At 40.1% G+C, this 24246-nt stretch overlaps 1 protein-coding gene across 2 annotated transcripts in view; it reads right to left on the reverse strand.

The window, feature by feature from the left end:
- Window positions 1–24246, reverse strand: part of BEND7 (BEN domain containing 7) — an 80500-nt gene that overhangs the window by 39653 nt on the left and 16601 nt on the right. For both annotated transcript variants that reach the window (XM_020809670.3, XM_020809669.3), the window contains exons 3-5: window positions 16434–16733; window positions 5846–5968; window positions 2560–2825 (exon numbers count right to left, since the gene is read on the reverse strand). In XM_020809670.3, the coding sequence (XP_020665329.3) occupies window positions 2560–2825; window positions 5846–5968; window positions 16434–16733 (689 nt within the window). The remainder of the gene's footprint in view (window positions 1–2559; window positions 2826–5845; window positions 5969–16433; window positions 16734–24246) is intronic.

Below are 24246 nucleotides of genomic sequence, written 5' to 3' on the forward strand. Positions count from 1 at the left end.
AAGACCAAGATAATTCACATTCTTGTATTTCCAATCACCACATACAGATGTGAAAGCTGGACAGCAAAGAAAGCTGACAAAATTCATTCACTTGAAATGTAGTGCTGGAGGAAAGCTTTATAGAAACTCTGGAATGCCAGGAAAAAAACCAGTGGGTCCTAGATCAAATCATTTCTAGACTTCATGCAACAATGGGAAACCCCCGAAATGGAGTAATTTACATGACTTGAGCAAAATCACCTTGCACTTAAACCAGAAGAAGCTATACTAGAGAAGTTAACTTTTACAGTATAATTCACAGAATACCACTGTAGGATTCTGGGAGCTGTAACACACAAACTAAAATTTCCAGTCTCAGACATTGTCTAGAATATCTACGAAACAACAGTGACAACTCCACCAGTAAAATCAGAAGTTCCCCACTGGGTTAACTGTTGAACAATGAGACAGTCCCTAATAACACAGTCCTTCAATAAACTAAACATCTTGAAACTAGGCTTTCATTTTCTTAATAGTCAGCTTTGTATCCATCAAGAACCAGGAAAAAATGTGGAGATTAAACATAAACATAGTAGAAAACTGAGTTTTTAGGCTCAAAAAATGACAAATGAAAAGGCACTCCAAAAATAAGTCAAATTATAGAATCAGAATAAAACTGAAAGATAACCTGTCTATCCCTTCCTACCATGGACATTTCAGGTATAATTATAATTTCAGCGAAAGAACCACAGACGAACATTTAACCAGTGACTATACATCATTCCATAGAGTCTGCGGTATGACACACCAATCTAATTACCAGTGTAGCTCACATCTGTGTAACTGAATTATCATGACTGCTCTTTTTTATTATTAGTTTGCACTTCTGGAAAGGTACAATATTATCTACAGAATTCCTTTCATTTATGATCATTGATACAGAATTTAATTATGTTCACTGAGCTTGCTCCACTTAGAAAATTGGAAACTGGTTTCTCAAAATTAAAAAGATACACTGAAGAAATTAATGATCAGCTTACTCATCAGCGAAGCTCTAAGAAAGCCAACTGGCTACCCTTGTGCTCTCCAGATCTTCATTCTACAAACATCTAATTCAAAAGGAGAAAATGCCAACTCCACCCTTTCTAAATCCCAGCTATATATTTTGATGTTTGCAAATTCTAGCCTGCCTTCACAGGCCCATTGGGAGAGCCATTCACTTTTCCTCATTTCATGCTAAAATAGAATATAATATCAGGCAGTTCAATCTCATGATTAAGATTAAGCAGGTGTGACACAGCCAGTGGCAGCACAACCAGTGATCTGCACAAATCGAAATTGTGATTGTACCTTTGGACAGCAGACAGTCACTTGTTTTTCAACCCAGGAAATCCCTCTCTCTTCAATTTACTATTTAAAACATTCAATGAAAAATTGTCATGGTGCTTCCACAAGGCCACACTTACTATTCTAGTTCAGCATGTGTATTACAAAGAAGAGTCAAAAAAGAGTAGCATAAAAAAGACTAGGCACATGAAAGGTCCTTTTTAGAAAGAGAACTGCTTCAAATTATTGCAGAAAAATATCTTATCAGTGTGCGCTTCAGTACAAAGACCCAGTCCCATACAGCTATGGTTACACCAAATAAAGCTATGTGAACCTTTATCTTATCACTGTTGTTCACTTGGCAATTGCAAACATGCTGAAAAAGTCACTTTTTTCATGAACTCTATATGTTGTTCTCAACCCCAAATGAATTTGAGTATATATAACTGCAGTCATCCCTTGTTACATTGACCATTTTCTCACTTGTCTATTATTATGTGTCTTAATGTTAGAATATACACATTTTAAATGCTCTAGGACAAACACCTTATGCACGTATACATGTGCCACTGCATAAATAACAGCAAGAATGTGACATGTGCACTTAACCTCCACCCATTACACTAAACTGAGTAAAGAAAATTGAGGTACTAGTTTTTAAAAGCTACAGATAAACATAATTTTTCTCTGTTGCAGTGGAGAAAAGCCTGTTATCACCTCCTTCTGTCTACCTGACACCTGAGGTTTCTTGAATATAAAGAAACAACACCCTAGCACGTTATCATCCAAGCTTAGTTTCTCTAAATTTCATTCTCCAGACATCTACAAAAACTACATGCTAACTGCTGCTATTATTCCATGATGAAAGTCAATGTGAATGTGAACAAAACGACCAAGGCCTGTTGAGTGTTGGACTCTGTGGAACTCTTTCTATATAGGTACCCTTCAAAAGCACACTTGTGGAAAGCATTAATGAAGAACTAGGTAACCATGTATGTTTGCCAGACTATTTCATTCCTGCTAATACCTGCACATACATTTTCCCTATTTGTTTCATGTGGGTATAGAACAACCCATATCCTATTACCTTCAGTGGTAGAAAAAAAATCTCCATAGGAAGACAGCATCAAAGCCTAATTCTAAAACTTGCTGCACCAAATAAAAAACCCATGACAGGAAGCCAGCACTGCAGTCAGGATCTGCTCTGCCAGCAACTGGATGTGTTCTATAATTTATCGCACCTGATCTACTTACATCTGTAGATGAAGATTCAAGGACGATGCCAAATCCTGAAACCTGTGGCTCCAGTTTCAAAGAGGACTCAGCTGCTTCCACATTTGACCTTTCGGGATGTGTTGGTAGCTTTTTGTCATTTTCTAAAGTGTTGGGCTTTTTATTCACAGTAAGAGGTTCAATAGTCTTTGGGGGCAATTTTTTCTTTTTATTTCTCTTTCTTGACACGGCTGATTTCTGTGCACAAACCAGAGGAGCTGAAGGTTGTTGTCTGTTTTGAGCAGCAACTAAAGAAAGAAAACACCATGAGTATATTCACAAGTGTGTGTGCAGTTACCAGAGTCTACAGATGCCAAACTGGCTCTCCAGTGATTCCCCCCCCCATAACCTTTATAGGCTTAGATGTAAGAATTTGCATACTGCTTGGACCAACAACTTTGCTGAAGGGTACTTTTTAAAAACCTTAGTAGATGGTGCTCTGTGTTCCCAGTCCTGAAGTAAGAGAAATTTGAAGGCTTTGGAGCTCAGAAGTGTAGACTCCAAAATTCAAAAGGTTACTGGGGTCCAAAAAATGCTGAAGAGTTCTGGAGAAATCAAGAGGCTTTTCTCTCCCGTTAACAGTGAAAATGCTGAGCAGAAACCAACTAACTCAAAACTAAGATGTGACTCTCCAACATGCTCTGTTGAGCAAACACTGCAAATTCCTGAACAAATCCTTCAGTGCTCCAAGGACCTCTGGAGTGGATGTTTGTTCCCTTTCTAGGAGTGAAACCTGAAAGCAGAGTGCAGGAAGCATCAAAAGCAACTCTGTCCTTTGGTTTGTTCCAACCAACCGATGCTCCTCTCAACACAAAAAAGAGAGGGGTCCCTAGTGAGTTCCATATTCTTGCCGAGCTTCTAATAGGTCCCCTCCTTCAGCATCAAGTAGAATTCTTCAGTAGAGATGACCAGGCCCTGCCACCCGAGACATGGAGAAGGATAAATACTGTATTTGTGGGTAGTGGTATTGCCAAGAAATTAGCAATAAAGGATCATCCTCACCATCTAAGGCTTAAGAAATTAACTATCCATTCCATTTTAGAATCCAGCATTCCATGTTCATTTTGACTTGTTGTGTGGTAATATACTGATTTTTATTGTTTATATGTCTCATCTCACACATATGACATATAAACAGTCCCATTGGAAAGTGCTACCAAACAGTGTGTTTTTAACTATATACTGTATACTGTAGATTAAAATCCAGCTTTCTAGCTAGCGTGGGAACAAATTTGAGGACAATTATACTTCAAATTCTGGAGACCATTCTAACATAAGAAATGCTTCACCAATACATGGCTATTCCTTAATTCATAAAACTTTGTAATGACTTGCCTGTATGAATGCAAGATTTGCTTGTATGAATGCAAGACAGATTGTTCCTCCCCCCCCCAACAGACTGTCTTGCAACAAAGCCAAGTCTCCCTCGCACAGAGGAGTCATCAAATTTAGAATAATAAAGCTATACAAAAATAACTACTGTACACAAACATAGTACAGTGGTGCCTCGCTTAACGAGCGCACCGAATCCGTATAGCGATCCCTTTTTGGGGATCGCTATACGGATCTGCCCCAATCGCCGCACTCGCTTTGCAACGATTGGGGTGTCCGGCGGATGGCCCGAAATCCCCCCCCGCAGCGTTTTCGCGACCTCCGTAAGCAAGGGGAGGGCGCGAAAACACTGATAGGGGCCATTTCGGGTCATGCGGCGGCCATTTTGGAGCCGCCGATCAGCTGATCGGCGGCTCCAAAATGGCCGCCGGACGCGAAAACATCGCTGGAGGGGTAAGTTTGGACGCTTATTGGAACTCATTAAACTAAGTTTAATGCGTTCCAATAGGCTTTCCTTACCCGCACAGCAATGTTTTCGTATAGCGAAGGTTAATCCGGAACGGATTAACCTCGCTATACGGGGCACCACTGTACAAGGTGCTGTGAACCAACCTTATATACCTGGGAAGGTAGCTTCAACCCTTCTAGCCAACTGACTACTTTTCCCTGGCAGTTTATTTTAATTCCAATCATTAACTTAAATCTCAGTTCCTCCAGGTGAAAGCCACTGTTTGCATCCTTATTACTATTTCTTTAAAATATCTGAAAGGGGCTGTGTATTTCAATATCTGCATTTTTCATCCTGGCTGAAAATGTCTAACATATAGCATATTGTTTGGCTTCTCATCCCCCTAGCCTCAGAGATCTCAACACTACTGCCTATTTGCAGGAAGGCAATAAAAAGCAATACATTTGCCAAACATAAATATCTCCATATAATATCTCAAGCATCAAATTTTCCTGGGCTCCATGATCACTGCAGATGGAGACAGCAGCCCCGAAATTAAAAGACGCCTTCTTCTTGGGAGGAAAGCGATGACAAATCTTGACAGCATCTTGAAAAGCAGAGACATCACCTTGCCAACAAAAGTCCGAATAGTCAAAGCTATGGTTTTTCCTGTCGTGATGTATGGAAGTGAGAGCTGGACCATAAAGAAAGCAGACCGCCAAAGAATTGATGCCTTTGAATTGTGGTGCTGGAGGAGGCTCTTGAGAATCCCCTGGACTGCAAGGAGAACAAACCTATCAGTTCTAAAGGAAATCAACCCTGAGTGCTCACTGGAAGGACAGATCCTGAAGCTGAGGCTCCAGTACTTTGGCCATCTCATGAGAAGAAAAGAGTCCTTGGAAAAAACCTTGATGTTAGGAAGGTGTGATGGCAAGAGGAGAAGGGGACGACCAAGGATGAGATGGCTGGACAGTGTCTGCGAAGCAACCAACATGAACCTGACACAACTCCGGGAGGCAGTAGAAGACAGGAGGGCCTGGCGTGCTCTGGTCCATGGGGTCACGAAGAGTCGGACACGACTAAACGACTAAACACACACATCTTCTTCTGGTTGCTGCAGAGTGCTGGAGGGCGGGGTTTCACTTAACTGGGGCTTATTTTTGGGGTAGGGCTTATATTACGAGCATCCTGAAAAATCATACTAGGGCTTATTTTCAGGGTAGGTCTTATTTTCGGTGAAACAGGGTATCACTGTCTATAAAACTCTCTGAGTAGAAACCTTCAGACTGAAGTGCTTTGTACAGCTCAAAAATGTTTTACTGGGCTGATGGATAATCTATACCATTTGGGTTCTTGTCTTTCTTCAGTCACAGCACTGCAAGCTTCCAAGAAATAGACAGAGATTAAGAGGCATAGGTAAGGCAATCTGTCTCCTGACTGAAGATCAGATCTCAAAAATTACACTTTTGGAACAATATACCATAATACCTGCTTGAATCTGCATTATCTTTCTCATGGTCTTAAGCTCTTGAAGAATAGCTTGCAACGCTGGTTGGCAATTACAAGTACAACAATTTGAGCCAGAGGAGGAATTAGCTGCTGGAATTTCTCCTGAGGATAAAAAAAAGAGAAATGAAAACAATGATACAGACCAAGACTTCTCAACAGAACATCTTGATTGGATTTTAAAACTGCCAATACTTGCTGTCAGGATGCTGAAACCTAAAATTAAAGCTTTAATTGTAATGGGGTGGCACAAATATTATATCACATAATATAAATACATTCTGTGAGGTTTGTGAAAAATAGCAAATGAGTTATAAGGTGGTGTAATTCCTTAGTGTGGAATTAATTTATAAGGGATAGGAATGGGACCAAATCTCATTATGGTTATATCATAAACAAGGAAAGGAAAGGAAATAATATATCTATATAACAATAGCCTTAAAATGGCTGAAATCACAACGTGAATCCTGTATGTGACGGTGTAATTTATTTATTTATTTATTTATTTATTTATTTATTTATTTATTTATTTATTTATTTATTTATTTATTTATTTATTTGATTTATATGCCGCCCATTCTACCCAAAGGTCTCTGGGTGGCTTACAACAATTAAAATACAATTAAAATACAATAAAAAGATAAAGCAATTAAAATACAATTAAAATAGATACTCTAAAAATTGCTATAAGGACCCACAGTTGATATTATTTCAATTAATGTAAAGGTGCAAAGCAAAGCATGCTGCTTATATACTGCCCTGTAGCACTTAAAGCACTCTCTGGGCAGTTTATACTTTAATTATGCAGGCTACACATTGCCACACTGCCCCCAGCAAGTTGGGTACTCAATTTACTGACCTTGAAAGAATGGAAGTCAACCTTGAACAGGCTACCTGAGCTCATCAGGACTAAAATCAGGTTGTGAGCAGAGTCTTGGCTGTAGTACTGCAGTTTCACCACTGAGCTATGAGGCTCCCAGGTGTTATGCCCAGGCAATAAGCAATGTGCAAATCAGTTGTGCAATGCACCTATGGAAGTGCTTTGTTAATAGCACTTCTGCCTTTGCATTATTGCAGCTACTGTAGGCGTAACTCAACATTACCACTCAATAAGATTTCAGACCATTAGTTAGCATAGTAAGTTGCAATTACAATAGGCCCCACTGAATGAATAGGAATTTGGAGACAGAACTCCTCCATAAATTCCTTTGATTCAATAGGCCTACTCTAGTTGCAACCTACTATGCTAAGCAACAGAATTTTGGCCAATGAAGAAAACATGTACTAAACATAATGTCAAGTAATGTAACATAATATAAAGTTACATTAAAAAGATCTGACCAGTCTAAAATGGACTGAATGCAAAATGTTTCTCCATAACATTAAGAATGTTAAAAACAGGCTGTTCTATTCCCAGTTTCCAGGGACAAAAAGGTTCTATCTCAGAGAAAGTACTTATGATTTAATCCTTCTCTCAACTAACTTCTCATGGTCTGGTATCAAGCTGAAGACAATTTTCACCTATATACTATATTCTGTTTGTCCCTTCATCTGGAGAAAGGTAGCATAGAAATAAAATAAAATAAAACAGTAGGTTTCTCCAATATATCTTCATCAAATGTATTGTAGACAGATAATTTGCTTGCCAGCTAAAATCTCAAAGCTACTGGCACATGACTGTAGATGGTTCCTGGCGTTATAGAAACACAGGCCTTACCATCCTCGAGTCAGGCATCAATTTTCACATTTATTTCTAAACAATAAGCAAACAATCATTAATCAGCTGTTCCATGTAATTCAATTGTTAACCTGGATAATTTGGTCTGTGGAAAAAGATGATTCACATTTTTACTACAGACTAAAGTGCTTTGTGGCTTTTAAAATCTTTTAATGGGCACCCAATACACAGTGGTTTAAGCCCCAAGTAAGCACTTATTTTCCTCTATTCCCCATAGCGAGCTCCTAAAGGGAAATATATACATACACATATTATTATTCCCTGCTGTAGTGCCATGCTATTTTGCACTCTGTCTTTAATTTCCCAACCCAAAAATTTTATATTTCTTATCTCCAACATTAAAACCTCTCAGTGGCCCTCCCACCTTGCAGGGAGCAAGGATCTATTGTAATGGTCCGCCCTCAAAGGCTACTGAATCCTATAGTATTCCAGGATACCATGAGAGGGATTCTGGCTGATCTGGCTGGTGCTCCTGTTGAGGCTCTGGTGGATGGCTGGGTTAGCTGTCGACACGATCGCTCTTAAACGCCCTATCCAATGCAGAGCGCGGCCAGCGTCCTTGTTTAACCAGTAACTATGAGTGATGAAGCAAACCAGGAGAAAGCTACAGAGCAAGTGGAGAAAGAAACTAACGGATTATAACAGAGAAGCTGTCAGGGTTGCGACTAGCCATTATCTGGCCAAGATAAGGGCTGCTAGTCGAGCTCACCTCGCTGACCGGATAAGCAAGGCTTCAAATCAGCAGGTGGAAATTTTTCGTATATTTCGCAACCTATCTGGAATTGGTTGGGGTGAAGGACCTCCTTCTAGTATCTCACCTGACCAATTTGCAGCATTTAAAAAATCTAAAGTGGAGGCCACCCGCCGGGAGCTTTCTCCAGTTTTGGTAACAGTGGATCGAGCAGAAATATCCAGTGCTCCGCCTTGCCCCGTGAGCTTTGACCATTTTCAACCTGTGACACCAGACATTGTGGACAAGGTGCTAGTTCGCTGTCGGGCCACCACTTCCTCTCTTGACCCTTTCCCGGCCTGGCTAATCAAAGCAGCCAGGCCTATAACAACTGAATGGGCCACAACGATAATTAATGGGTCTTTCCAGGAGGACAGGGTTCCTCCTGCCCTCAAAGAGACGCTCATTAGGCCCATTAGAAAGAAATTCAATCTGGTGGTAGACGATATTGGCAATTACAGGCCCATCGCCACTGTTTCTTTCATTAGCAAAGTGGCAGAGAGGGTGGTGGCCGATCAGCTTCAGGCGCAGTTGGATGAAACAAATGCCCTGGACCCGTTCCAGTCGGGCTTCAGGCCACGCCATGGTACAGAAACGGCATTGGTCGCCCTGTATGATGACCTATTGAGGGAAGCTGACAGGGGAAAAACTTATCTGTTGGTCCTCCTCGATATCTCAGCTGCCTTCGATACCGTCGACCACGGTATCCTCCTGAAGAGGATCTCCGAGTTGGGAATTGGTGGCTCGGCATTGGCCTGGCTCTGATCCTTCCTGGGAGATCGTCCTCAGAGAGTTCAGCTTGGGGAGAGTGAGTCGGCCCCGTGGGGTTCCACAGGGCTCGACTATGTCCCCAATGCTCTCTAACATCTATATGAGGCCTCTGGGTGAGGTCATCAGGGGGTGTGGAGTGGCGTGCCATCAATATGCTGATGACACACAGCTCTACATCTCCTTTTTTTCCAACTACAGTGGATGCCATTCTGTCCCTGCAGCGCTGTCTGGGGTCTGTACTGCGATAGATGCAGGAGAATGGGCTGAGGCTGAACCAGGAGAAGACGGAGGTCCTAAGGGTGGGCGGACCTACCATCAGTGGTTTGGGAAACTCCCTCTCTTTTGGGGGGTGACTCTCACTGCGAAGAGTGAGGTTCGCAGCTTGGGGATCATCTGGACCAGGCGCTTACCATGGAATCCCAGGTGGCGTTCGTGGTCCGATCCGCCTATTTCCAACTGTGGCGGATTGCCCAGCTGCGTCCCTATCTAGATGGGGGGGTCACTCACCACTCTGGTCCATGCGCTCGTAATCTCGAGGTTAGATCACTGTAATGCTCTCTACATGATGGTACATTTGAGATTAATGCGGAAACTTCAAACGGTGCAGAATGTGGCAGCCAGACTCCTTAGTGGGGTGAGAAAACATCATCATATCTCCCTCACCCTAGCCACCTTACATTGGCTGCCCGTTCTGTTCTGTGTTGATTTCAAAGTTCTAATGCTTACGTATAAAACCCTAAACGGTTTAGGGCCTCAATATCTGACAGAACGCCTCCTCCCACCCAAATCTACTCATATCACTTGATCTAGCCAGGAGGTGAGGCTGAGGAGCCTAACGCTGAGGGAGGCCCAGAAGGAAAAAACAAGAAACTGGGCCTTCTCGGCAGTGGAATAGCCTCCCTTCTGAGAGTTGTATGGCCCCTTTGCTGGGCATTTTCAAAGGCCAACTGAAAACCTGCCTATTTAGGCAAGCCTTCACTCTAGCCACCTCTTGATTTATTTTGTTTATTCATATTGAGTCCTTGTCTATTGATATACTATTTGTTTTATATTTTAAATGGTTTATTTTATATGTTGTTAGTTGCCCAGAGTAGCCTGTTGACTAAATGGGCAGGATACAAATTCAATAAATAAATAAATAGTCCTCCATGCATCCGTTAAGTTCATCCGCCATTGATAGAAAAATCTTGGGTATTAATGCTCTCTTTTTTCTTTTATTTTCACTTCCTTCTGGGCTTGTGTCTAGATTCCCTTCAAATACCACATTAAAATCTCATACAAAACAAAAGTCCCAATATTCTTTCTCTGAAATTTCTTTCTGCAAATTTTGGAAAAAGGTTTCTTGATTCTGATTAGGAGCATAAATGTTTACAGTCAAAACTTTCTCTTTTCCTCTTTGAATTTTTACCATAGGTATTCCTCCATCCTGCGATGCATACATGAATTTGGGGTTTAGTTATTCTTTTACATGTATTGCAACACCTCACTTTTTTCTTTACTGTCTGATGCTGTGAATAGTTTTCCTAGTTTCTTCCTCTCTAAGTATTTCTGGTAATCTTTCTTTATACAGTGGTGCCTCGCACAACGATTGCTTCATACAATGATGAATTCACACAGCGATGGGTTTTTTTGAGGAATTTCCCCCATCGTTTAATGATGTTCTCTATGGGGGAATTTCACTTAACGATGTCCCTTTTTGCTCATTTAAAAGTGTCTTAAAATGTTTGAAACCTGTTTTAAATGCTTGCAATCGTTAGCCCACCTCCTGAACCCTATGCAAACTTAATTTGGTGTTGTTCTGAGTCGTCCTTAATTTTTGGTGATTTTTTGAATTTTCTCTCATTGGAATGCATTGGACGGAAAGTTCAATGCATTCCAATGAGAGAAAATTCAAAAAATCACCAAAAATTAAGGACGACTCAGAACAACACCAAATTAAGTTTGCATAGGGTTCAGGAGGTGGGCTAACGATTGCAAGCATTTAAAACCTGTTCCAAACATTGTAAGGCACTTTTAAATGAGCAAAAACGGACTTCGCAAAGCCATTGAAATGTATTGAGTAGGCTTCAATACATTCCAATGGAGGAAACATTGTTTCACTCAACGATGTTTCCTATGGGTTTTTCACTTAAAGACGGCAATCCGTTCCAATTGGAATGGATTAACCGGTTTTCAATGCATTCCTATGGGAAATGGTGTTTCACAGAACGATGTTTCACACAACGTTGATTTTTTTGGAACCAATTAACATTGTTGTGTGAGGCACCACTGTATGTGTTTCCTGTAGATAAGTAATTTGTCAATTCAATCTTTGTAACTGGTGAAAAACGTTCCTTCTTATTTGTGGCCCATTTAAACCATTGACGTTAATTGAGACCAATGTTATATGGTTTCTAGACATCTCTGTCTTCTTTACTATCACTTTCCCCCTCTTTACAGGCCAATCTCTCTACTAAGTGTAGCCTACAAAATATATGCGATGATAATAGCAAGTAGAGTTTAAAAAGTTCTATCACAAATGATACATCAAGACAAATAGGCTTCCTACCTAATAAACAAATGAAGAATAATACCAGACTAACACTAAATGTAGTAGAATATTATGAAGCACATCCAGAGGAACAGATGGCGTTGGTTATTTTTAGATGCAGAAAAAGCATTTGACAACATAAACTGGAATTTTCTGACAGCCCAATTAGAAGCAATGGATATCGGAGAAAACTTTCTAGCCAAAATAAAAACCATATATACTTAACAGGAAGCAAAGGTCAAGGTGAATGGAGAATTAACTAGAAAACTTAAAATCAAGAAAGGCACAAGACAAGGATGCTCACTATTATCACTACTATTTATCTTAATGATAGAAATCCTTAACCAGCAAATTAGACTGAATACAAAGATAAAGGGACTAAAAGTAAAAGAAGAATTTAAGATTCAAGCATATGCAGATGACCTAGCAATAATATTAGATGGTCCTACAGATTCAATAGACTCATTGACAGAGAAAATAACAGAACTTGGAGCCATGACCGGATTTAAAATAAATAAACAAAAAAAAAACAGTGTAAGCAATTCAATTATCATTTAATAAGGAAAGCTTTAATATGGATTTGGTCATCAATTCAAATACAAAATTATCGAAAGATACCAAGCTGGATGGCGCTCTTAGAAGCATTTTCAAATCCAACACTAATGGGGGAAAAAGAAGTTTTAGATATGCAGATGTTTTTGACAAAGATGGCAACTTAAAAGGAAAAAAGGAGTTATTAGAACAAGATATCACTCTAGATTGGTGGTCAGAAACCCAATTAAAGTCTAGATATGCAAAAAATAAAGTCTTAGGTTTTTATACAGAACAAACAATATTGGATAAGGGGTTATTAGATAAGAAAGAAAAAATTATAAAATGCCCACACAATATCTTACTAGATCAAACAATGCAAGATGAGATTGTCAAAGATTGTATGATTAAATGGACCCAAAACATTGGTCATAATATAGAATTAGATGCCTGGAAATAAATATAGGAAAGGAATAGTAAAATGACAAGATCAACAAGTCTTAAAGAAAAAAAAAATATATAAGATGTTTTACAGGTGGTATTTAACACCAGAAAAATTATCAAAAATGTATAAAAATATATCTAATAAGTGCTGGAAATGTAATGATATGATAGGTAGTTTTATCATCTTGGTGGATGTGTAGGGAAGGTGAAGATTATTGGAAGTTGGTACATGAGATACTACAGAAGATTTTATCAATTAGAATTCCATTGATACCAGAACTTTTCTTACTAAACATTGTACCAGACTCAGCCGATAAAGGGAAGATATACTCCATATTGTGACAGCGGTGAGAATTTTATATGCCAGATACTGGAAGACATCAAGGACACCAACGATTTTCTTTTGGAAAAAAAATCCTGGAAATTACAGAGATGGACACTTTAACTTTAACAGACATACTAAAAGATAGTGAGACAGATAAGAATAAATGGGAGTCAATCTACGATTGAAGAGAACAATTAGATAAAGTAAATACTGTATAGTGAGAAGAAAATAGCAATGATGTACAGATATTAAATTTCTACCACACCCTGTAATTTTACCCTTTCCCCAAACCCTCTCCCATTCCCTTAACCCTGTACCACTGTTTATTCTGTAATAATAATAATAATTTAAATAAAAATAAAAATGGGTCAGTAGATTCCATCAGAGCAAAAACCTAACATGGGATGATTTATATTTAGTACTTTTCCCTGCTACAAATAAGACAGCTTTGTTACGGATTGCAGAGTCCACCCTCAAAGTGGGAAGGATTTGCAGCACGTTCTGTTGCCACCATTCTTTCCTAATGTGTATCCATACTAACAGCAGAGCAACAGCAAAAGAAATGTTCCTAGGGCTGGGCTTGACCAGAGGACCTCCAGCTTTCAAACTCCGCTCTATTGGCATTACAGTACTTAGATGTACAACGGGGAAAGTATTGTACAAAAGGGTTTTAAAATAAAATTAAAAACATTAAACATAGCATGAAAATATTTCCTAGCAGGAAAGCAACTACCTAGTCTAAGACTTAAGAGAAGTCCTTACACAAACAGTTATATTTTTTAAAAAGGTACTGGAAAGAATATAAAGATATAGCCGAAGGGGTATCTCTTCCAGAACATTCCACAGTATCTGTCGTACAATTTAAAAAACAATCCTTTCCTGGATTACATAGCATATAGATTAATTTTTTGCACCAAATTAATTTTTACTTTTTAAATAATTATTTTCTCTGAGTGATAAGTCTCCCCACATTTCTGTAAAGCAAGGTCTAATCAAGCAGTATAAAACCAACACTACAAAGATTGTGAAATAGAATGTAATTGTTAAAATCTGTCTTTTTCTCTAACCAATTTGCCTACACTGTTAATAAGAATGTTTTTGAGCAGGGCCAGTCTGCTCTCTGTGTCTTGCAGAGAACTAGGCTTAGCTAATAAACAATATTTTATTTTAGAAAATATCATGAACATTTTTTGAAAAAGCAAATATTGGAAAAAACTCCTACTTGCCTTTTCTGCCACAAATATAATACATTACTAATGAGAGTATGCAGGTACTGAAGCCCCAGTTGAAAACCAAAAGGTTTGTTTTCCCACTGAGGCATAGAGGATTTATATTATAATTCCCATTAGCATTGATAGAAATTACCCATGTAAATCTATCCTATGTACAGTAAATTGAAAAAAAGAGAGACCACCAATATTTCAAATCAAATGCAGGACTCAGGGGACTTCATACATATTTATGACTATTTTTAAAAATCCATCGTCTTTCTCCAGATCAGTAACAATAAAGCAGGAAACATTAAAAAGCATTCTTAGCTAATGTTCAAAGCTTCACCTTCATAATTTTACAGAACAAAAGCAATACTCTTTCTTTTAGGAAAAATGCAATAGACTGGCTACATGTAGTTTTAAATTTAAATGATTAATTTAAGAAAATATTATCTGGACCAAGAAACTTCTTGCTTTATACCTCCCTCAGCCAATGTGATTGAGAGTTGCTTGCAAACCTATTAAGTAGCGCAAACTTTGAAAACAATATTTATTGGACTTATTTATTTATTGGACTTATATACCGCCCCATAGCGCTACAAGCACTCTCCGGGCGGTTTACAATTTTTTAATTATACAGGCTACACATTGCCCCCCCAGCAAGCTGGGTACTCATTTTACCGACCTCGGAAGGATGGAAGGCTGAGTCAACCTTGAGCCGGCTACCTGGGATTTGAACCCCAGGTCGTGAGCACAGTTTTAGCTGCAGTACAGCGTTTTAACCACTGCGCCACGAGGCTCTTACATATTAACACTATGTAGATTTTTCATCTGCCCACATGAATTGCAGACAGCAGGTTAAATATGTAAATGTCAAAACTTTATTTCCTATATTAATATACGGAATATCATAAAAATATTAGCACATTAAAAAGAAAGCAAACTACCCATACTCTCCAGCTGCCAGCATCTTGTGTCAAACATAAGACCAAAGGTAGTTCATTCAGAGGCTGAAAACCGGTTGCACAGCTCCATGAGCTCAACAGCAACGACGTTAGCAGCACTGTCAAACTATTGGTTGTTAAAAGCTTCCTCTGTCAATTTCACAGTGTAGGTTACTTTGTTGTATTTGTACATGTTGCATGGATCCCAAAATCATCTTTGATTGACTATGATTTGGCCCTTTCAGCTCCACAGTTCTAAGATAAAGAATTTAATCAGAGGTGCTTTGCTGCTGCTACTATCATTTCCGTCGTGCACACTGAGCTGTACTACAGGCTTGCAGTGAGTATTCGTGAACATACTGGTTACACTCCACACTGTTGCCTTCCCCAATCTGGTAGATAACAAGCGTCTTTGAATTCAATGCCCATTGACCTCAGCCAGCATAGGCAATGGTCCAGAATGCAGAAAATTGTGATCTAACACATTTGGAGGACATCAGGTTAGGTAAGGGTGGTCTAAAAGACAAGGGAGAAAGGTGGGGCTGTACCGAGACTGGCCCTACCAGGGGAAGCTCTCCCCTGGTAGGGCTGGTCTACCGTCCCGGGAAAGCCTGTGTCGGCGGCATGGAAACCCTGGCCCGGCAGCGGTGGCTGGAGCCCGGGAGGCCTCCTGGCAGCGACGGTCGCAGCAATGGAGGCAAAGTGCTGCTTTTCAAAAACTGCTTTGGGTGGCTTTCGCAGGGTGGGATTGGGCTGGTGTGGTTATGTTTCTTTTTAATTTGTTTTGCTTTTTGTAGCCCCAGAGGCTTGCAGTGTTTTATTGTTGTTGTGTTTTTTTTGTATTTTTTTCTTCAGCCGGAACGGATTAATCGGTTTTCAACACATTCCTATGGGAAATGGTGCTTCTACTTACGAACATTTTCGTGAAGTAGAACAGGGCAGAACTGGGAGTGATAAGCAGGAATGTAAGAACCTGACTCTTGCCATAATTAGGTCTACATACATTCCTGCTTTGGCCAGATGTGCCCCAAACTGCTTTGCCTTGGCTACGGGTTGGCTATTCTTGGACTACAGCTTAAATTGATTATTAACATATCTGTTAAATCATTAGAGTTTTTAGTGTTAAATAAATGTTCAGTCTAGCCCAAAATTCATTTTTTTAAAAGCAAACACAAAAGATTTTACACTTTCACAGCAACTCTTATACTGTACAACTTTCTTAGCTATCTAAATGACACTTCTCATGGGCCTTTGGTCTAGTTATTTAGTCCAATAAAGCAAAGTGCAGGTTTTTTTTTTTAAATATGAAAACAAAGCATCTATAATATTCTTAGTCTGGAACATACCATTTGAGCCTGCAGTTCTAGCTTGGTTTTGGAAGGTCTTGGATCGAGTTCCATACTGCCCTGAATAATGGCTAGTTTGCGGAGATAATTCATTCCAAGAAGCACTCTGAGATGGATGGAGATTTGCCTGGGATTCTACAGGGGGGTTCACACGCTGAGCCCAGGTTAAATCTAAATCCTGGGGTTCTTCCTTCAGTTTTTCTCCTTCTTTGCCAACCCGCTGATATATTCTTCCAGTGCTGTCATTCAGTAATCTTCTCATTCCTGTAATTTGTTTTTTAATTTCCCGACTTTCATCTCCTGGTGAAAACAGAGACACAGTTATCACAGTAAATTAGCAAAAATGGTAATGATCCATATTACAGAACTACATTTCAGAGGACTCTGAGAATTTCTGCTTTCTGAAATACATAAACATACTACACATACTTTAATTACATTTTATTTAATATCCACAGAGAAGACTATAAAAAGATTTTTTGACACATCAGTGCAACATGTGAAAAAAAAATCCTTATGTAAGAAAAATGTAACCATGTTAATGAGTATTTACCACATTTAAAAACAATTATTTATGTGTCATAATCTAAGTACTAATTTTATTTACGATCATACTTCACACTGAATGTATGTGTGTATAAGTAGAATGTTGCCATTTTACCCACTGGGGCATGCAAACACATTTCAATATCAGTAGACAAGTCTCTAGCAAAACTATCAAGCATTTTAAGCATGAGCGAAAATGGAGATTGAAAACAGACAGTATTTACACAAGATGAATTTCCTACAGTAAAATCACTTCCTTATGGGAAGCATGTATTTTCCCCATACATTTTAATTTTCTTAAATCACTTGTTCCATTAAATTAATATATCTCTGTTCGTATAGGTCCTCAAGATATCACTAATCTATAAATTGCATTTATTCTTGTATAAATTAAATGAATTGAGCTTTTGCTCCACTTATGATATTTATAGTTTCGATGTTCTCAACTTGTTCAGGAGATATCTTTTTATATATGCATCGACTTGAACGTTTTACATTGCACCTGTCCACAATTTAAAAATACTGTATTTGTGGTTTACTAAACTGTTCATTTGTCACCAATAACTCAATAGAAGGATACCACTGTTCAATGAAATTTTGTCTCTTTTTCTGTCCAATGTGAAATGCAGTTTTAGTGTTAGTTTATGTTGCCACTGTCCATACCTGTTCCATCCATAACCTTATGGATGAATTACTGTAAGAACAGCTGGCCAGCTCAGCGGTTTAGGTTGGGAGTTCAAGTCTCCAGTGTACCTCTTTGACAGGGACCAACATTCCCTCTAAGCCGACCTGGGCCAAGTGAGGCCCGCGGGCCGCATACAGCCTGAGAGTCGCTCCTGTCCAGCCCACCCGTCACTGCTGAGTGAGCCAGAGCTCCGGCTCCAGTCACCCAGCATGGCAGTAAGCAAAAGTCGTGAGATCCAATGCTGGGATCTCACGAGTTGACTGTTACTCTTGAGCTGCAGACTGCGGAGCCTGCGGCTCAAGAGGCCGGAAGCAATCCTTGCGCAAGTGACGTGATGACGCATCATGTTGCCTGCACGGGATAGAAGTCAGTCGGAAAGGAAGGCCACGGGGGAACAGAGGACAGGTGAGTTAGCTCGGTGTCAGGTTTTTTTCCCCTTTCCCCCCCTGCGGTGAACGAATTACAACTGATTTTTCATGTGGGCCCCTATAGAAATTAATTGCCCACCCCTGCTCTAAGCTGTACAGTCAGCCCTCTGAACTGCGTGGGACAGGGTTTGTTTGTTTGTTTGTTTGTTTATTTATTTATTTATATCCCGCCCATCTGGTCTGGTCAACCACTCTGGGCGGCTTCCAATAAAAGTGTATACAGTAAAACATAAGAATATTACAAATAATCGGAACACATACAATAATAAAACAAATAAAGGGGAAAAAAATAAAGAAAGAGTTAAATGTTGACAGGACGGAAGGCATGAACGTATAACCATGTTTTTAGTTGACTCTTGAAAGTGCCCAGCGTAGAGGCTGCACGAATCACCGGAGGAAGGTTATTCTGAAGGCGAGGAGCCACCGCCGAGAAGGCCCGGTTTCGTGTCCTTTCCTTCCGGGCCTCCCTCGGCGTTAGGCTCCTCAGCCTCACCTCCTGGCTCGTGCAGGTGATCCGAGTAGATCTAGGTGGGAGCAGGCGTTCTGCCAAGTATCGGGGTCCTAAACTATTTAGGGCCTTATATGTAAGCATGAACACTTTGAAGTCAATGCGGAAACGGATGGGCAGCCAGTGCAGCATGGCCAGAGTAGGAGAGATATGTTGGTATTTTCTCACTCCAGTAAGGAGTCTGGCCGCTGCATTCTGCACCACCTGAAGTTTCCGCGTCAGCCTCAAAGGCAGCCCCACGTAGAGCGTGTTACAGTGGTCTAATCTAGAGATTACGAGTGCATATACTAAGGTAGTGAGCGCCCCCGTGTCTAGGTAAGGTCGCAGCCGGGCAATCCACCAAAGATGGAAAAAGGCGGTGCGGACTACCGACACCACCTGTGTTTCCATGGTGAGCAGCGGGTCCAGGTGTACCCCTAGGCTGCGGACCGCACTCTTTGCAGCCAGGGCCACTCCCCCAAACATGAGGGAGTTTCCCAAGCCGCCATCCACAGGGCCACCCACCCTCAGAACATCCGTCTTGTCCGAGTTCAGCCTCAGCTCGTTCTCCTGCATCCATTGCAGTACGGCCCCCAGGCAGTGCTGGAGGGACAGGACAGCATCACCTGCAGTTGGTGAAAAGGAGATGTAGAGCTGGGTGTCATCAGCATATTGATGACACGCCGCTCCACACCCCCTGATGACCCCACCCAGCGGCCTCATATAGATGTTAAACAGCATTGGGGAGATGATCGACCCCTGTGGAACCCCACATTTGAGACTCCATGGGCCCGAAATACTCTCCCCAAGCTGCACTCTCTTGGGGCGGTCCTCCAAGAAGGAACGGAACCAGGCCAGAGCCAAGCCACCGATACCCAGCCCCAGGAGGATACCGTGGTCGACGGTATCAAAGGCTGCCGAGATGTCGAGGAGGACCAACAAAGATATTTTACCTCTGTCGGCCTCCCTCAACAAGTCATCGTACAGGGCGACCAATGCCGTCTCATTACCGTGGCGCGGCCTGAAGCCCAACTGAAACGGATCCAGGGCATCTCTTTCATCCAAATGTGCTTGAAGCTGGTCAGCCACCACCCTCTCGACCACTTTGCTCATGAAAGAAACATTGGCTATGGGCCTATAATTGCCAATTTCGTCTGCCGCCAAACTATAACGATTACCTTGCTTGATGATGAATCTGCTTCACGACAATGTTTTTGCGATCGCTATTGCAATCGCAAAACGATGTTTTAATGGGCAAAATCAGCTTTGCGACAATTGGTTCCCTGCTTCGGGAACCGATTTTTCGCATTATGACGATCAAAACAGCTGATGTCGGGTTTTCAAAATGGCTGCCGGCCGTTCAAAATGGCTCCCTGCTGTGTTCAGGATGGATTTTTCACTGCACAGGCATCGGAAAATGGCCGCCCTATGGAGGATCTTCACTGGACGCTGAGGTATTTCGCCCATTGGAACTAATTGAACCGGTTTTCAATGCATTTCAATGGGCTTTTTTATTTTGCTTGACAAGGATTTCGCTCCACAGCGATTTCGCTGGAACGGATTATTCTCATCAAGCGAGGCACCACTGTGTATGCCCTTTTCAAGGGTTAAATACTTGACAGTACTTTTCTTCAAACTCTGTTCAGTAGCATAAAGCACACCAAATCTGTGCTTTATGCTATTTTTAAAAAATGAAATTGCTTGCAGTGAAGTCACAGGTGAGGAATTCAATTCCTTACTGTGTCTCCTGGCAGAAGAGCCAGCCTGTATAGCCTTGGTTAAGTTGCTCAGACCTAGATCACACCCAGAGGAAGTTAATGGTAACCCATATCTGAGTACTCTATGTCTAGAAAACCTTGGAAAGGGTTGTTATAAATCAGTTTACTTGACAGTATGTATTTATTACTATTATTATACATCACTACCTTGGTACATGCACTTGTAATCTCAAGATTAGACCACTGTAATGCACTCTACGTGAGGCTACCTTTGAGGCTGATGTGGAAACTCCAAGTGGTGCAGAATGCGGCGGCCAGACTCCTTAGTAGAGTGAGAAAATACCACCATATTTCTCCTATCCTGGCCGCATTGCATTGCCTGCCCATTCAGGTCCAGGTGTACCCCTAGGCTGCAGACCGCACTCTTTGCAGCCAGGACCACTCCCCCAAACATGAGGGAGTTTCCCAAGCCACCATCCACAGGGCCACCCACCCTCAGAACCTCCGTCTTGTCCGGATTCAGCCTCAGCCCATTTTCCTGCATCCATTTCAGTACGGCTCCCAGGCAGCGCTGTAGGGACAGGACGGCACCTAACTTTTTCTTCATTTACTTTCCTCATCTTTTCCATCTTGAAGAATCTGTTCATTGATCTAAATTTTTTTCTTTTTCTCTTATATTTATATGTTGTTTTTATTTGGAAGCCGCCTAGAGTGGCCACAAGGCCAGATAGGTGGGATAAAAATAAATAAATAAATAAATAAATAAATAAATAAATAAATAAATAAATAAATAAACAAATAAATAAACAAACAAACAAACAAACAAACAAACAAATAAATTGTGCTAGATTTATCCAATTAATGTCTATACACTCCCATTTAAATTTCACTTTCTTCATTTTATGCAGAGAGAGAACAGTTCCCTATAGACAAAGGAGTCAAAGAAGGGTGCATTTAATCTCTTTATCTATCCAGTCTGTACATATCATATGGAAAGTTGGAATAGATTCAAATGAAGGAGGAGTGACAACTGGTGGAAGAAACATAAATAAACCATGTTACTAGCAAAAAGCAGCAGCAAACTTAAAACAACTTCTAATGAAAATGGAAGAAGAAACAGCCAAAGCAGGACTGCAGTTGAACATTAAGAAAACAAAAATAATGATTCCTGAAAAATTATACAACTTTAATGTTGACAATGAAGAAAATGAAAGTGTTAAAGATTTCATATACTTTGGTTCAATCATCAATCTAAATGGAGACTGCAGGTAAGAAATCAGAAGACAGACTCAGAAGGGCAGCAATGATGGAACTAGAAAATATAATCAAGTATAAGGTTGTGTCACTGGAGACAAAGACCAAGATCATCCACACTCTTGTACTGTATTTCTGATCACCATGTACGATGTGAAAACTGGACAGTAAAGAAAGTTGACAAGAAAAATTGATTTGTTTGAAATGTAGAGCTAGAGAAAAGATTTGCGAAAAGATTGCCAGAAAAATGAACAAGTAGATCCTAAATTAAATCAAGCCTGAACTACCTCTGAAGGCAAAAAGGTTGAAGCTGAGGCTGTCCTACTTTGGACACATTATGAGAAGGCAGGATTCACTAGAGAAGATAATAATGCCGGGGGAAAGTTGAAGGCAGCAGGAACAGAGGAAGAAACAATATGAGAATAATTGACTCCATCAAGTAAGTCACAGGTTTGAGCTTGTAGAAGCTGAGCAGGGCTGTTGAGGACAGGACATTTTGGAAATCACTCAATGATGTTGGCAGAAATAAAGTTCTACAGGTAGCAGACACATTTGCCCCTTCCAACAAACATTTGCACCTCCTGGTAATGTTTCCACATGCTGTGTTACAAACTATTGTCACCATACCCATGAATTTCCACAGCAATCTGCCAAGCAACACAGTGAAATGTTGTATTAGCACATTTGAGTTAGTTGCATTGTTCTTTTGTGATAACTGAAAATTTTGTTCAAAACAAAATAAACAAGACAAGACACATCTTGTGGGGAGGGGGAATCCTTTGTAACTGTTCTCACCGGGATGCTATAACGCCAAAACAAAATGCAATCAGTGTAATATCTAGTCAGGTTATGGATAATTTTCAATTTGTGCAGCCTGAATATATGGCTAGATTGCACGGATGTCTGGCCTCTACTACTTGCACTCTTGACCTGAGTTCTTCTTTATTAGTGGATCATGTCTGCCACTGCTGGTTAATCTAAGTGAGTCTGAGAAGAAAGAAGATACAGAGTTCTTTTTCAAAGAAGGCAGTAGTATGACACCTAAGGACATCTCACAAGAAGAATTTTTCTGTGCCTCTGTCTAAGCTCTGGAACTCCCTACCTCCTTATTACTGATTTACCTTTTATCAAACTCTCAAGTTTGAGAAAACCTGTCTTGAACATTTTATTGGAAAGAAAGGATTTAAAGAAAACTGAGCTAAAATGTAATTGAGATAAACAGGGGGTGCTTTTTTTGAGATCTCCTAATCTGAATAAATGTACACAACACTTTTTAGAAAATAAAAGTATAGTGTTCAGTGGTTTCCCATAGAATGATCAGGCAGTGTTAGTGAAATATCAATTTGTGTTACCAGCTTTGGTCTTATGTAGAGGAGATTAAAAACTACCCTTAAATCAGAGATGGGCAACTACTGAGTCTGGGGACCAGTTTTCTGCTCCTGGAATTCTCAGTAGTTTGCACAAACTCTCAAAAACTTGGGAGGGGAGGAACAGAGTTGGTGTGTGATGTTTGGTATTAAACACTGCGGGGATGAGGGACCAACCTATTTGAAGCATGAAGCACTGCTTCTTGCAGGCTTCCAGAAGCAGCAGGTCATTTTTTGTTGTTGTTGAGGGAAAACAGAGACATCTGATGGGGTTGTGGGCTACAAAAATACTCTTGGACCAATGTATTTTTTATTCATTCATTTATTTTTTATTTTATTTTGTTTTAATAAATAAATAAACAAATAAGTAAGACCAAGGGCCATACTTAACTGTTGACACTTTAAAGCTTGCATTAGTTACATCAAAACTGAACTACTGTAACATCCTTTGTGTGAGGCAGCCTGTAAGGGAATTTCAAAAAGTTCATCTGGTTTAAAATATAGCTGGTAAAATGCTGACAGGAACAAAACTGGCATCACACTTTATGTCGATGTTACACTGGTTACCAGTTCATTCCTAGCACATTTAAAGTGCTAATGTTAACCATTAAACCCCTAAATATATTATAACTAGATTTTTTGAAGAGTAGCATGCATCCCTTTGAACTTTCCCAGCCTTAAACTGGATTAGAATCAGATGGCAGAGTGAAAATTGGAAGAAGAAATATCATTAATTTAAGATACGCAAAAGGTACCATATTACTAGTAGAACATAACAATGACTTGAAATGACTATTAATGAAATTGAAAGAAAGCCCCAAAGCTGTGTTGTAGCTATTAAGAAGACAAATCATTACTACAGAAGAACTGCATAACTTTAACATTCTTAAAGATTTTCTATACCTCAGTTCAAACATCAATCCACATGGAGACTGCAGCCTAGAAGTCAGAAGAAGAATGAAACTTAGAAGCTCAGCTATGAAGGAAGTGTAAAAGATCCTCAAGTGTAAGGATGTGTCATTGGAGATCAAGGTCAAAATCATCCATAGTATGGTATTCCCTATTAGTATGTATGGATGTGAAATAAAAGCAGTGGAAAAACTTATAGAAAAAAATGTGATTCACTTGAAATATGGTTTTGGAGAAGAGCTTTGTAAATACCTTGGACAGCCAGAAAGACTAACTAAAACTAATTAATTACAGTTACAACTCCAAGGACCAGTGTCCAGCTACCCAAAGTAGTTAGTTGCTATGATGATTACAGTTTTTAAAAAGCTTTCTGTTTTCTTAAAAATAACTTGAAAGATTACTTCTGGATACATTCTAGA

This window comes from Pogona vitticeps, chromosome 5 (genome assembly GCF_051106095.1).
Source record: "Pogona vitticeps strain Pit_001003342236 chromosome 5, PviZW2.1, whole genome shotgun sequence".
Lineage (NCBI taxonomy): Eukaryota > Metazoa > Chordata > Lepidosauria > Squamata > Agamidae > Pogona > Pogona vitticeps.